General features: G+C 41.0%; 1 protein-coding gene across 3 annotated transcripts in view; it reads left to right on the top strand.

The window, feature by feature from the left end:
• LOC117353854 (cytochrome c oxidase assembly factor 1 homolog) overlaps positions 1-15789 on the top strand; it is a 127554-nt gene that overhangs the window by 104433 nt on the left and 7332 nt on the right. For all 3 annotated transcript variants that reach the window (XM_033930292.1, XM_033930293.1, XM_033930291.1), the window contains exons 5-7: positions 3597-3701; positions 12145-12296; positions 15042-15118. In XM_033930292.1, coding sequence (XP_033786183.1) covers positions 3597-3701; positions 12145-12296; positions 15042-15118 — 334 coding nt within the window. The remainder of the gene's footprint in view (positions 1-3596; positions 3702-12144; positions 12297-15041; positions 15119-15789) is intronic.

Raw genomic sequence — 15789 nt, 5'->3', positions numbered from 1 at the left:
CCCCTTTGGTATACAATAAGAATCAGGCAAATGGACCATAAGAATAAAGTAAAATAGCTGCAGAATTTCAAAGGATTCATACCTGTTCAAATAGTTTATTGGTTTAGTCAAAAGAAAAAAAGTACAAAAATAACAGAAGCATAAAATACAAAAATGGTAACTGGACATGTTACGGACAAGCTGCATTAAAATATTCAAATCCTGCATAAATAACTTTGGGCTCCTTTTATGAAAGTGCGCTAGCATTTTTAGCGCAGGCACCGGATCTGCGCGCTATAGCTGGCATGGCATTTTAGCACGCACTATTCCGCGCATTAAGGCCCTGGCGCGCCTTCGTAAAAGGAGCCCTTTATCATAAACTTTATACATCCAGTCGAAACATGTCAAACTCTTAGCCCAAAACCAGTGTAAAATATTAGCATATTAGTATAGTATTTAGCATATAATAATATTCCCATATTAGTATATTTATAATCCTGGGTCTCCTCTGCACATCTCTCACACCTCTTGGAAAACTCTCATGCCATGTTGGCCACACACTAAACAAGAAACAAGAGGGGAATGGGACTGTACACATCAGTCTTGGGAACAATCAACTTTATTGATTGTAAGCACAAATAAATATTTAATAAATATATAGGTACGGAAATATAATGTCCTTCAAAAGTACATGTATGTAATGTATTTTTTCATTTTGACCCGACGTGGTCCATGTTTCGGCCTCCAGGCCAGGTGTTTTGGCCCGCCTCAGGGGTAAAGGAGTCAGTCCAGTAGGTAGTGCTGTGGCACTGAAATAAAAAGCTCCAGACTTGTGATGAGGTACTTAAAAATATGTGCACTCATATATTGGTTGTGTATATAATAAAACTGGACAGAGTAAAATTTATAATTGGCCAGAGGTCTAGGGATGTGTTGTTTCAGTGGTGAGGTGGGAAAAATCAAGGCTCCATTTAAGCCCTAATAGTTTGAACAGCTAATGGCTTTATCAAGATAAGGGATTAGATATAAAGCTTCTATTTATTCACATATTTATATAAAAATAGAAAAAAAAATATATATATATATATAAAGAAAGAAAAAGATCCAATGACTATATTGGCTCATGCATATAACATTCATAATGCATGAAGGAGGAGCCAACTGAGGATCGAGTGAATTACAGTATTTGGCTGCAACATTGCTGAAGTCCTCTTGGCCTGAAAATATAATGTACATAATTTGTGCCCACTTCTTGTACCCAGAATATTTCCTATAGTATGATTTGTATAGCACATATCAGATGTACACAGCCGAGACAGCTACAGGGTACTTTTATAAGGGTGTGTGTGCTTGAAGTGATATAGTATGTACCCTTTTTGGGGTATATTAATCAGTGTTTGGGACCTGGGTTGGCCACTGTTGTTAACAGGATACTGGGCTTGATGGACCTTTGGTCTGTCCCAGTATGCATTTTTTATGAATGTGGTCACATTGGTTCCTTGTCTCCCATAGAATCACTTACAAAATTTTAACACTTGTACACAAAATCCTTCATTCAGTAGCCCCTTGAGCATTATCCAGATTTTTCATTCCGTAATCGCTATCATGAGCATTCTACTTATCCCAATAAAATCTATTGGTAATTCCTTCCTTTTGTCATATATGTTTACAATTCTATTTTTAGTGTAGTGGGTCCATTGCTTTGGAATAATATAGCACAGTGTTTGAGGATGGAAATATTCCATCAAGCTTTCAAGAAAGGATTGAAAGCCTTTCTATTCAAGGATGCCTTTGGGCTATCTTACAATGGATAGAAGTTGCTGAAGACTAGCAGAAAATGCTAGTGACCTGGAGCATATGACCTATGCTTCATTTTGCCATCTCTTCCACTAAAAAAAATGGATTGTAACTTTCTCCTTTCTATTTCTCTCGTGTTTTCTAATTTTTGTTAATTATGGCCATTGTAAACCACTATATCAGTATATAATGGTATATCAAATAAAAAAAATAAACTGTAAATGACCTCTGACAAAATGCGAACTGACACTAAAGTACATATTTTGAATGAAGGTATGTTGAAGTTTGGATGGCATATTATAAAATACCATACTTTATGCACATACCTGACAGATGTTGGTGTGGCGGTAACAAAAATCTTATTCACAAATACAGGATGTCTGGTGTGGTACTTGGAGAGACCCCCCAGGAAAGAGACCTGGGAGTACTGGTCGACAAGCCGATGAAGCCGTCAGCGCAATGCGCGGTGGCAGCGAAAAGGGCGAACAGAATGCTAGGAATGATTAAGAAGGGGATTACAAGCAGATCGGAGAAGGTTATCATGCCGCTATACCGGGCCATGGTTCGCCCCCACCTGGAATACTGCGTCCAGCACTGGTTGCCGTACATGAAGAAGGACACGGTACTACTCAAAAGGATCCAGAGAAGAGCGACTAAAATGGTTAAAGGGCTGGAGGAGTTGCCATACAGTGAGAGATTAGAGAAACTGGGCCTCTTCTCCCTTGAAAAGCGGAGACTGAGAGGGGACATGATTGAAACATTCAAGATAATGAAGGGAATAGACTTAGTTGACAGAGACAGGTTGTTCACCCTCTCTAAGGTAGAGAGAATGAGAGGGAACTCTCTAAAGTTAAAAGGGGATAGATTCCGTACAAACGTAAGGAAGTTCTTCTTCACCCAGAGAGTGGTAGAAAACTGGAATGCTCTTCCGGAGGCTGTTATAGGGATTCAAGACAAGTTAGACAAGCTCCTGCTGAACCAGAAAGTATGCAGGTAAAGCTAGGCTCGGTTAGGACACTGGTCTTTAAACCAAGGGCCGCTGCATGTGCGGACTGCTGGGCACGATGGACCACTGGTCTGACCCAGCAGCGGCAATTTTTACGTTCTCTCGGGCCAATGCAAATATCAGTATCTGCTACTTAAACATATATAAACAGGTCCACATTATAACCAAGCCATAGGCTGCTACCAGTCTGTTTGTTTTGAATAGACAAAACTGTACCATGAAGAGGTTGTAGTTCACAGAGAGACTTTGTTGTGTGGTCTGTCTACAAAAAATATTCATTTATAATTTAATGAGAAACTCATCTAGATATGAATTTTGTTTTTCATTTGGTGGGTGTCTTCCTGTCATCTCTCTCCCTAAAAGAAAAGGTTTTCTATGAGGGATATTGAGACCACATATGGAATTAAAAAAAAATATCTAGGTATATGTGTATTAGGAATATGCATTTTTTATGCATGCCTTAAATATTGTAATACATGCAAAGCAAGTGATTTGTGTGGATGTTAACAATTGTTGTTTTTTTTTTTTTAATGAATGTGTAAATGAATTGGGAAAAAAAAAATTAAAGTGAATGAAAAAATTAAGGGCTCCTTTTACTAAAGGGTACTAGAGGTTTTTAGGAATGCCTTTGAGCGTTGGAGCATTTACCTTGCTGGCTCGTGCTAAAAACCTCTAGCACCGTTTAGTAAAAACCAGCATTGAATATCCAGAAATGTATTGAAAACTCTTTGCTTCTATATGTCTCCATCTCTCTCCCTATATAGTTGGTGTGTTGTGGTTAAATTTTAACGTCTTTCATATTTTGTATTTTTAGAAGATAGAAAGATGCCAGCTTCATTAAAAGGCTTGCAGCAAATGGCTATTTATCTGGGAGTGGTGTGTGGAGGAGGATGTGCTCTTATGTATCATTACATGCAAAGTAAGGAGTTAGTCATCGCTATTGTGATCTCTTCTACCTCCCTGACCTATATATGGTTAAACCATTTGCATACTATCCTTATTTCACAGAACAGTGCATGATCAAAACAACAAGTGGGAAAGTGGTTTATTGTAGGGATCAACTTTTTTCCATCCTTGCACATGCCTCTGTTTGACAAAACAATAGGTTCATTTTTCTTGCTATCATTTGGTATGCTCCCATGGTGCAATGCAGTCCCTGAATGTTCTAAAGGGAAATAGCACGGTATTATGATGTGTTTCATGTATGAGGCCTTTCATTGCTCTGCCTCTGATCTTTGTTCTTAATTTGGAACAGATGCTGTGCTTTGTGGAACCCTAGAATGGCTTTTTTTTTTTTAACTCTGTTTTTAAAGTGATGAGACTGATGATAAAACATCGTAGGATTTTCAAAACATTTCATTTGACTTTTCAAGATCTTTAGCCCTGTGCCATAACCACCTTTACTTGCTTATCTTGCTGCTCCTTTCATACTGTATTTTTTTCATGGTTTTCCTCTGATTCTTTCTCTCTCCTCTCTTCTTTGCTTTGTTTCCTTCTTCTTCTCCTGTCTTTTCACCTATTATTTGTTTCTTTCTACTTCCATTTCCTTTTGGGAAAAAGCTACCTAAGTCCATAGGCTTCTTGAACCAGTGGCTGTGAAATATGCAAAGCTGCTCTCCTTAAAAAAAAAGCCACGAGTCAGAAGATGAAATGTAAAGTTGAAATGCACATGTTTGAAATAATCAATGTGCTCTGGCTGTTTGAAACCAGCTATTCTACCATATGGATGGCAGATTGATGAGCCCCCTCCAGTTATATTCTAGTAAAGCGACAGGATGTAATTGATTATCTGAGATTTACCACATCCTGACATGAAAACTGGAAATGCCAAATAGATTTCTTTTTGTTTAATGTTTTAAACAATATGTGGGAATGGCTTCTTATTTTCTAAAGAGCCTCTAACAATAATGTAGTTTGTAGTCTGTTGATCACAGTTGTGCAATGACATGTTACTCGCACACTATCCTTTTGATAATTTCATAGGAGATCAGTTAGATTTGTAGTTGGGTGATAGCAAGGGAAGAAAATGTTTTATTATACTAGCTTTCAACAGCACTAATTACAGAAACTAGCTCTAACCAGAGCTAATTGTTTACCCATATAATTATCTTTTTTCTTTCAGAGCCAAATATCTTTCATTTTCCTCTTGTGATTCTTCCCCTTGCTCCCCTCCCTTTCTGTGGTTCTCAGAAAAGACAGCCAATGTAGCATAAATACCAGCTCTATGGGTGTAGTGGGTGTCGAGCATCCCCAGTATTGAGCAAGCTCCTTTATTGTATCCAGGGAGGTGTAATTTCTGCTGTTTATTACTCCAATCATTTTGGAAGAGTTGTGCTGCATTTTACAAGAAGTGTGACATGTAAAACTGAGACATGAAAGAGATGAGCAGATTTCCAGTGGTGAAATCTGTGCGCTTAACCTTTATATGTTCCTTTTTTCACTATTACTTATGTACTAATTCCCCTCTCCCTTTTTGCGCCAGTCCAGTTTTGTATTTCTGTTTGAATTTCTATGTTTTGAATGTCTATGCATGTTACTGTCCCCCCCCCATTTTAGATTTGTAATTCGCTTAGAAATATTTGATAAGCATGTAAATCAAATTTTAAATAAAACTTGAAAAACTTGAGAACTCTTAATAGCACTAGGAACAGGTTTGATCAAAGTGCCTAGTCACTAAAACTCACGCAAAAATATTTTAAATTGCATATTGCTCAAAATTAAATGTGCACACTAAAATGGCATTTAATGGAACATAAGACCATAAGAATTGCCATACTAGGACAGACCGAAGGTTCCATTAAGCCCAGTAACCTGTTTCCAGCAGTGGCCAATCCAGGTCCTAAGTACCAAGCTAGATCCCAAATAGTAAAACAAATTTTATGCTGCTTATCCTAAAAATGAGCAGTGGATTTCCCCAAACCAACTCAATAGTAGCCTATGGACTTCCCTTTTAGGAATTTATCCAAACCTTTTTTAACCCTGCTAAGCTGATTTCACCACATTCTCTGCCAATGAATTCCAGAGTTTAATTGCATGTTGTGTGAAGAAATATTTTCTTCAGTTTGTTTTAAATCTACTACTTAGTAGCTTCATCGCATGTCCCCTAGTCTTTTTGGAAAGAGTAAACAAGTGATTCACCTCTACCCTTTCCACTCCACTCAGTATTCCTTAGGGGATAATATATAGAAATGGGATGGGATGGGAGGGATAGGGAGGGAAAAATATTGGAAATACAGTGGTGCCTCGCATAACGGACGCCTCGCACAGCGAACGCTGCGCACAACGAACTTTTTGTCGTGCTCCCCACAACGAACTTCGTTTCACACAACGAAGTCGCCCGAGGGGCCCGGGGGGGGGGGGGCGGAACTACTCTCGCCGAAGCCGGGAACAGCAGCACCCATGCAGAGAAGGAGAAGACGGCGTGTAGGGGACTCCAGTAAATGCAGAGCAGCAGCTGTGGCAATCAAAAAAAGAGGAGGTCTGCTGTTAAGGTGGACCAGGGTCCTGGAAAATTCGTGAAATCCTGCAATATTACCAGGATCTCAATACAAGTCCATGAGGATCCTGGAGATCCTGCAAATCCTGGTTTTACCCAGACCCGATTCTCTGGTCCTATCTTACGAGACCTGACCCATTTACAGCAAGTTAAGCCATGTTTAAGCTAACGAAAAAAAATCCAGAAAACATCAAAAGATTATTTCCTTTTTAACAAATAGTAATACTGTACCATGAAATACTGTTCCATCATCTCCCTCCACCTTACCCTGGATGCCGAGTTCTCCGGCCCTCTTTCTCGGCCAGCCGCACGCTTTCAGGGAGCAGCGCACGCGCGCATGCTCTGTTGCTCAATCTTCTCCTCTGACGCAACCGGAAACCGGAAGTTGCAGGAGAGTAGAACATTGACCAACTCCAGCAGCTGCGCGTGCACAGCTTTCTGGAAGCGTGCGGCTGGGTGAGGGAGAGGGCCGGCAGACTCCGCATACAAGGTGAGGTGGAGGGAGGGAAATGTAGGGCTGCAGAACGAATTATTGTGTTTTAAATGTATTCTTATGGGAAAACAGGGCTGCAGAACGAATTATTGTGTTTTAAATGTATTCTTATGGGAAAACGCGTTTCACACAACGAACGTTTCACATAACAAACTTGCTCCTGGAACGGATTAAGTTCGTTGTGTGAGGCACCACTGTATGTTGTTATGAAAAATAAGGAGATATATGTAATAGGATGGGATATTTATTGTTGTGCATTACTGGTATAATAAAATGTTTAAAGTGTTTGAGGAAGAAGGATGGGGGGAGGGACAGATTTCATGTCAGATTAATTGTATTATCAAAAAGGGATATATAATTATATATAAATTTGTAAGGAATATTTTATTGATATGGAAAAGGGTGGGAGGTGGGGGAGGGAATAAAAACATGTATAATAATATTGTTTAAGAATGCCAAGTGTGTTAAGTAAATTAATTGTAATAATACTGTACACTTGTTGAAAGAAATAAAAAGGAATAAAGATTTAAAAAAAAAAAAATAAAAAATCACCCCTGAGCCATCTCTTCTCCAAGCTGAAGAGCCCTAGCTGATTTAGCCTTTCCTTATAGGGAAGGCGTTCCAAACCTTTTATCATTTTCATCGCCCTTCTCTGTTCCTTTTCTAATTCCACTATATCTTTTATGAGATATGGCGACCAGAAATGCACACACAATTCAAGTTGTGACCGTACCATACTAACACGAAGTACACATTATAACATACATAGCAAATGCCGGCAGATAAAGACCTGAACAGTCCATCCAGTCTGCCTATTAGTTATACATATTATAAATTAATGATTGAATTAGCTCGTCTTTTGTCTTTGATATTTCTGGGCCGTAGACCGTTACGTCCACTTGGCATAGGCAGTGGAACACTATTTTGTTTGGAGGGGGCCAAAGGCTCTGCCCTAGCCAGCAGAATCCTGCGGCACAATTTCTCACCAGCTCCCAACTCACCCACCCACCTCCTCCCAGCATTGTACTTTCAAGCCACAGTGCATATCAAATTTCACCTTTCATCCCCTACACAGGCAGCCCTGAGCAGGCTGCATACTGCAGGGATGATATGAAAACTAGAGAATGACACGGTGACCTGTTTCCGCGTGTAACCACAGGAACGAGTAAAATCAATATCTGTTCACTACTGGTATGGGGGCTAACCTTTTCGCCGCTCTGCCAAGCGGTGAAAATGTTTGTCTCCGTGGGGAACCCCACCCATCAATGTCCCACCAGCGCGTGTTCGGCAGCTCCAGCCCACCCATCCCCCATGCTCGGGGCCCTGGCAGCTCCAGCCGGCTTCCCTCCCTCCCTGCTGCTGGCACACACCCCGCAGAGCAAGCCGATCCCTACACAGGGCCGCTGGACGGTGCTCGCAGCCCTCGCCGCTCCGGGCTCCTCCTTATGATGCAACCTCCCTTTTTTGCAAAGGAAGTTGCGATTTAAGGAGGAGCCCGGCAGAGAGAAGGCCACGAGCATCGTCGAACAAGAACATTTTCACCTTTGTTTTCCATTCCTTTCCTGATAATTCCTAACATTCTACAGTGGTTCCTCAGTTTACGAGTGCACCAGTTTGCGAGTGTATTGCAAGATGAGCAAAACATTTGCAAACTTGGTGCCTCGTAAACCGAGCATGCCTCGCTGTACAAGTGCCCCCCCCCTGCAATCCGGCATCCCTCCCCCGCTCACGTTGCCCCCCCCCTCCACTGTGATCCTACTCCCCCCCCTACCCCCTGAGCAGTCAATGACACCCTTTACCTGACTTGGCACCAGTACCGGTGCCTGAAGATCCTCCCTCTTCTGGCGCGGGAGGAGGGAGGATCTTCGGGCACCGGCAATGGTGCCAAGTCGGGTAAAGGGTATCATTGACTGCTTGGGAGGGGGGAAAGTAGGATCGCGGTGGAGGGGGGGGCAACGCGAGCGGGGGGGGAAGCTGGATCGTGAGGAGGGGTTTGGAACAGCGTCGGATTCCTCAAGGGGAAGAGAATGGAGCAGCTCCGGTAGCCTTGTGGGGGGGGAGGAGGAGGTGGAACCAATCAAAACAGTTTCCCTTACTTCCTATGGGGAAACTTGCTTTGATATACGAGGGGGGCAACGCGAGGGGGGGATGCCGGTTCGGGGGGGGGGAAGCTGGATCGCGGGGAGGGGTTTGGAACAGCATCGGATTCCTCAAGGGGGGAGAATGGAGCAGCGCCGGTAGCCTCGTGGGGGGGGGGAGGTGGAACCAATCAAAGCAGTTTGATATACGAGCAATTTGCTTTAATATACGAGCAATTTGGTTTACGAGCATGCTTCTGGAACGAATTATGCTCGTAAACCAAGGTTCCACTGTATTTGCTTTCTTAGCCACTGCCGCACATCAAGCTGAGGGTTTCAGATCCTTTTCCTGGTTAGTGACTCCTAACATAGAACCCAGCATCACATAGTTCAGGTTCCTCTTTCCCATATTCATCACTTTGCACTTGCTCACATTAAAGGTCATCTGCCATTTTGATGCTCAGTCTCACAAGGTTCTCTTGCAATTTTTCGCAATCCTCTTGCGATGTAACAACTACGGACTATGCACTAAATTTTAGCATAAATACAGAAAGGAATTTACGCCTATGACGAATGCACGTTATTAGTGTTCATATTCTGGTAAATTTTATGTAGTCCACCTAAAGTTAGGCACCTACATCGGCGCACCTAGCCGATGTAGGTGCCTAACTTACCTCCCTTTTACAAAGCCGCAGTAGCAACTGCCGCATGGCAAACACTTTGATGCCCATTCAATTCCTTTGGGTGTCAGAGCAATTACCGCAGCAACAGTCTCTACTGCGGTTTTGTAAAAGGAGCCCTTAATCGATTACTACGCATATTTTGGGCTGATAATTAGTACTTAAGTCCAATTAAAGCCAATTATGAGGTGTTAATTGAAAGTTAGGCGCCTAGCTCGAAAAACATGATCCTATAAAAAGTAGGTGCCTAGTCCAAAGCACCTACCTAAAATTTGGCATGCTTAAGATCAGATCATGGGCATGTTTGTGAATTAGGCCTTGTTAGGCACCTAAATTAGGTGCAAGGTATTTAGGCGAAGAAAACCCTGGCATAAACAGGATGCTCCTAAAGTTAGGATACCTAGCAATGCCTAAGCACGCTTAGTCGGTGTTGAGTGCAAAAAGTGAGCCTAACATTTATAGAATTGCACTTAGCGCCACACTGCTTGGCACAGAGGTTTTAGGTGCATTTCATAGAATTGGGCCCATTAAGCCAATAGTGCATAGCATCTCAGTGGAAGTAATTAATTTATTAAGAAGCCCCTTTACTAAGCTGCAGTAAGTGCTAGTGTTCAAGAATCCTGCTTTAAGCTCCAAATCTGTGCATGGTAACAATGCGCTAAAAAATTTTAAAAATTTTTTTGTGGCTGGGACATGTCTAGAGGGTGTGAAATGGGAGTTTCTATGCTAATCAGTTAGTACAGCTGCATTATTGTGTGCTAACTGGATAGCACAGGATAACTGCATGCACCCTTAGGGACAGATTCTATAATCGGGTGCCTAAAAATATAGGCGGCTAAAGATAGGCACCTATTTCATGTCAATCACACTTAGGCGACGAACAGAATTGTGTCTAACTAAAACGTAGGCACCTACAGTGCAGGTTGGGGTTTTAAACGCCTACATTATAGGCCTAATAGCGCCTAACTTCTTCTCCGTCCCTAAACACGCCTACTTTGAAGTTAGGCGCTTCCAGCCCTTCCTTGTATTGACGTGACGGCTCATTTTGCACCCAGCTTCTTCTTCTCCCAGCCACCTCCCCCATCATTTTATTTATCATATTTGCTTTATTTTAGTTTGCATATATATGATTGTACATTTTGATGGTGTGATTGTTAGGCTATTTTGATGCTATTTAGAATATATTTTTAAGGTACAACAATTTTTATGGGATCCTCATTGACGTTAGACATATCAATGGAAAGCAGATTAGAAGTCTCCAGATTAAACCTGTGGCCCTCTACAGAGCGGAGGATAAACAAATGTGGTATGATCCAGCAGAGTTCCACAAGATTGTCTTTGGTACAGGACAGTGGAACAGATTTTGGTCAGATATTCTTCCTTTTAATTACAGTGGTTTGAAAATCTTCCTAATCTCATCCTCACTGTCACCTCCAGCTCCATGCATTCTTGGTTAATGAAAGAGGACCCCTATTTGGCACAAAGGGCAATTTAGTTTTCCATGTTTTCTTGCACATAGTCACAGTTCTGAGGTGCTGTTTTTATACAGGCAGAACTGTGTGCAAGAAAACATGTGACTAAGAGCAAACGATGGCTTATTTTCCTTAGATAGCAATATAGTTCATGCCATACTCTATTATATTTAATTTTTATCAATAACGCTTCTAGATTACAGAATTTTTATTTATTCATCAAATATAAGTTCTTCCTGTCCCTAAATCACTGTAGAACTCTTTCATTCAACTTCTGTGGCCTCAGCCCCATTCAGTGGATCTTCTTAAGATGAGATAAGTTTTTCATGAAATTTATTTATATATTTATTCAAATTGCAAATGAAGCTGAAAAAATTGCTCTATAGGCCAATGAGGAGGCTTGGTACTGATAAGCTCCAGTGTTACATGAAATAGAACATAAGAACATAAGAAATGCCTCTGCTGGGTCAGACCCAAGGTCCATCGTGCCCAGCAGTCCGCTCACACGGTGGCCCAGCAGGTCCAGGACCTGTGCAGTAATCTTCTATCTATACCCCTCTATCCTCTTTTCCAGTAGGAATTTGTCTAATCCTTTCTTGAACCCCAGTACCGTACTCTGCCCAATCACATCCTCTGGAAGCGCATTCCAGGTGTCCACCACACGTTGGGTAAAAAAGAACTTCCTAGTATTTGTTTTGAATCTGTCTCCTATCAACTTTTCCAAGTGCCCTCTTGTTCTTTTATTATTCGAAAGTTTGAAGAATCTGTCCCTCTCTACTCTCTCTATGCCCTTCATGATCTTATAAGTCTCTATCATATCCCCTCTAAGTCTCCTCTTCCCCAGGGAAAAGAGACCCAGTTTCTCCAATCTCTCAGTATATGACAGGTTTTCCATACCTTTTATAGAACACTCGAGTGTAGCCCCTGAGGCCATAGAAGTTGAATGAAAGAGTTCTACAATGATTTATGGAAAGGAAGAACTTGATATGTGATGAATAAATAATAATTCTGTAATCTAGAAGCAATATTAATAAAAATTAAATATAATAGAGTGTGGCATGAACTATATTACTATAGATGAATTAAGCCTTCACTCATAAATTATAATACAGTAAAGCCATTTGCTTGTGTTGTTTTCCTTAGAAACTTTTGCCAAGTCGGGATATTACCAGGCAGCTTTGGAGCATCTCGCTAACCAACCCTCAGCACTGGAGGTACTTGGAGCCCCCCCTCTGAAAGTTCACAACATCAGTCTGACAGACCGCTACAACCACGTTGACAAGCAAACAGCCCAGGTAATGTGTCAGCAGATTCTTTTCCCATTCTCACTGCTTGAACTGAATATGTGTGAGCGGGATGGAGGGGGGGAGACTTGTTTTGCTTTAAAATACATATACAGCATTGGTGGAAGAAGTCATACAAGTTAAAGCATGCTCATAGTGAGAATACATGTGGGCACAGTGCAGCATCTGGAGCCAACATTTACATGCAAGAAGAGAAACTAGACTTCTTTCAGAAAAGTTTGTCAATGGGGAAAATCCTTGCTTAATAAATCAGGTCTGTTATCTCCTAAGACTACATCCTAGGGTTGATATTCAGCATGGTTTAAGCAGACAGGAGAGAGCAGCTGGCCACCTGCTGATGGTCAATGGCACTTAATAGGGAAGTTAAGTGCTGTGGTACAGTCTGGGGGTCAGAGGAGTTGGGTTATTTGGGTACAAGTGATATTCAGTGCTAATGCCCAAATATGTAACCAGGCAAGATGGACCACAGAAAGTCCTAACTTTGGTTAGGCATGCATATACAGTACTGAATATTGGTCATACCCTCATAACTTCTGGGTGCCACAGCAGACCTTTGCATTTAGTTCTGGTGCCCAGGCATGGCCTGGCATTGAATATCTGGGTCTAATTTAACTGATGCCAGGTCAGTCTCTATTTTTGTGTGATTAATGCATTGTTTTAACCTCGGTTAGATCCCATGGGAGTATTATAGTATAATAAGTTCTGCATTTCTACAAATGGTAAGCAATTGTAACATCTGAGCTTTTGCAAGTGTCAGGCCCACGTTATAAAGTGGGGCAGTTAACCCTGATTAAATTGATCACCACCAGAGTACACACCTCCACCTGAACCCTCTCTCCAGGTAGATCCCTGTGGCTTGTACTGTTCTCCTAAAAGATAGCCTCTGTTAGCCCTGACACCATGATCAAAAACTCTCCCCCTCAACCACCTCTCCCCGTTTCCCACAGAGCCCTCTCAGATCTTCATCTTCCTTTATGCTGTTGAGTCTTGATAGTTAGGACAGGAGTTGTGCTCAAAAGTTTCTGTCCAGCCAGTACCAGAATTCAAAATGGTACCACCTGATCCAAGGCTTTTCATTTGCCCATCCCATGCACAGCAAACAGGAGCCTCGGGTCTGTCAGCACAATTTTTTTATTTTGATAACAGGCTGTGCAGAAGCCATTGAGAACCACTTCTTACCTTGATGGAACCATCAAGGATCAGTAATTTAAGGGGGACTTGAGCGAGGGTTATCTGTGTGGGCAGGCAAGTATGTGAGAGCAGAGGGTCTGACAAGGGGAGGCTTAATCTGATGGCAGCATGGAAGGGGTGCAATTTCCAAAGGGGGGTTACTTTACCAAGGCCTAACTGTCATGTTTTACATCGCAGAGCAGGAAGCCGGAGACACTAGTGATTGCTGTTGCAGTAAAGTTATTGCCCCTGATGCATTGGAGATCAACACTGGTGCCTCTCCTGAAGGTGGTGCATGATTCTCAACAGTTACTTGATGAGCATTCTCAAGCCAAGCTAGCCACACTGCTTGAGATGTACTTAGCTTTCCTGGGCTTACTATAGATTGCAAAGTGTATCACAATCCACATTAAACCTTTTTAATATTAATAAGCTGCTTGCAATCCATTTTCATTCAAAGCAGCTCATTAACATTTTGTTCTCATTAGGCCCAGGTTCTTTTTTTTAAATTTCAAACTTCATTAGTGTGTTTAAAGAAACAACACAGTGAGGAAACCAAAGCACTATACTGTAAACACAAAATCCGGCAAACAAAAGAGGGCAACATGTTCCCATCAAAGGCCCGGTTTCTTTTAGCACTATTGGTCACTCATTTACCGTAAGCATTAATGGGAAAAGTCATTCTGCTATTTTAGATTTACTCTGCCAACTGCATTATGATAACTGAGTTTATGTACTGAAAGAGCACCAGAATATACGGGGCGTTTCCAGATTTGGCACGGAAGATGCAAAGGCGCCGCCGTGAATTTCTTCTTTTGAAACCTGGGGTTTTATCTTTGGGGGCAACTTTTTATTTGAGACACCCGTGTAAATGTATTGTGTATTACCGTACTCTTAAATATGTGTTTTTTGAACCATCACAACTGACAAATTTCGTGGCTATGTCTCGTCTGAATGTTAATAATCTTTGAGCCCTATAATTTGGATATTGTGACCCCCATCTCAGTGCTATAGCTCTCAGTTTCTTAATATTAGTACTGTTTTTCCTTATAATTTCGCCAATTTTCTTTAATTCTTGGATCTTAATTTGTGGACCTGAGCATAAATAGTATAATTGTTAACTTAGGAATTATATTACTATTGTATTTGATATCTATTCTATTCTTGCTTTCTGTACAAGTGTAATACTTGAAATTTAAGTTGAAAATAATTAAAAAAAAAAAAAAAAAAAGAATATACGGGGCATATTATGCATTTTCTTATTTTCCAAAAAAAAAAAAAAAGTCAAAACTTCATGAAGCCTTAATATAGGAAGGCAGCAAAGTAGATTTCAATTGAAATAAACACTGTAGCTCAAAAGAATGCACTCCTCCCATCCTTCCCGCAAAGGTTTCACTCTTATTTATATATTAGGAGGAATGTGTACTAGTAAACTTACCTTAAGACAGAGCCTATTTTGAGTGCAACAGAAAACACAGCAGAATCTGAAGGAAATAATGCTGTGTGTTTCAAGGAGAGAAAACAGATACGTTTATACTTTAAAGATTTCTGGTTTTTGTGTTCCAGATTAGGATACCAGTATCTGGAACTAAGTCAGCTGGATATCTGTACACTACCTCCATCAAGGATTTCTCCCAGAGCAGGTCTGTACAGACAGGAGATGCTGATAATTGCCTGCCTTGCTATGATTTTGGAAAGAATCTGAAATGTTATGCTGGTTCCTGCTTTCTTTGTTCAATCAAAATTTATTTCTGCCGTAGGACTTGGAGTTAGGACCACATTATTACAATGTTGGGGTCTAGGGCATCCTATATGTGTGGTCCCCCTACCATTGAACCTATTTACTTGATCTCTCTATCTTCTGCATCCAGAGTCACTCATATTTCAACTTTATTTGATATACTACAACTAAAAAAAATTATCTAAGCAGTTTACAAGTAGCTCAAAATTCTTTTGCATGCATGATTGTTGAGCTGACTAGGACAGACCACATTACTTCTCTGTTTATCAAATTATATTGGTTGCCAGTTGCATGGCAGATATCAGTTGCATGACACTGTTGGTATTTGATAACAAAAAAAAAAAAACCAGCACAAGGGACCTTCAGGTTTGGGCAATCAAAGTGTTGAAGACCCAAAATTCCTCAAAATAGAGAATTGATATAGCTCAAAAAAAAAATATAATGACTAAATGACTAAATAATTAAATGTGCTCAGTGAAAAGCCGATAAGCTTCCGTTATATGAACCACGGATTCCACCAGCTCAGGCTTTATAACATCATAGCACCCTGCCTGCCTTCCTCTGAATTACTAT

This window comes from Geotrypetes seraphini, chromosome 2 (assembly GCF_902459505.1).
Source record: "Geotrypetes seraphini chromosome 2, aGeoSer1.1, whole genome shotgun sequence".
Lineage (NCBI taxonomy): Eukaryota > Metazoa > Chordata > Amphibia > Gymnophiona > Dermophiidae > Geotrypetes > Geotrypetes seraphini.
This window is presented reverse-complemented; position numbering and strand designations above follow the sequence as displayed.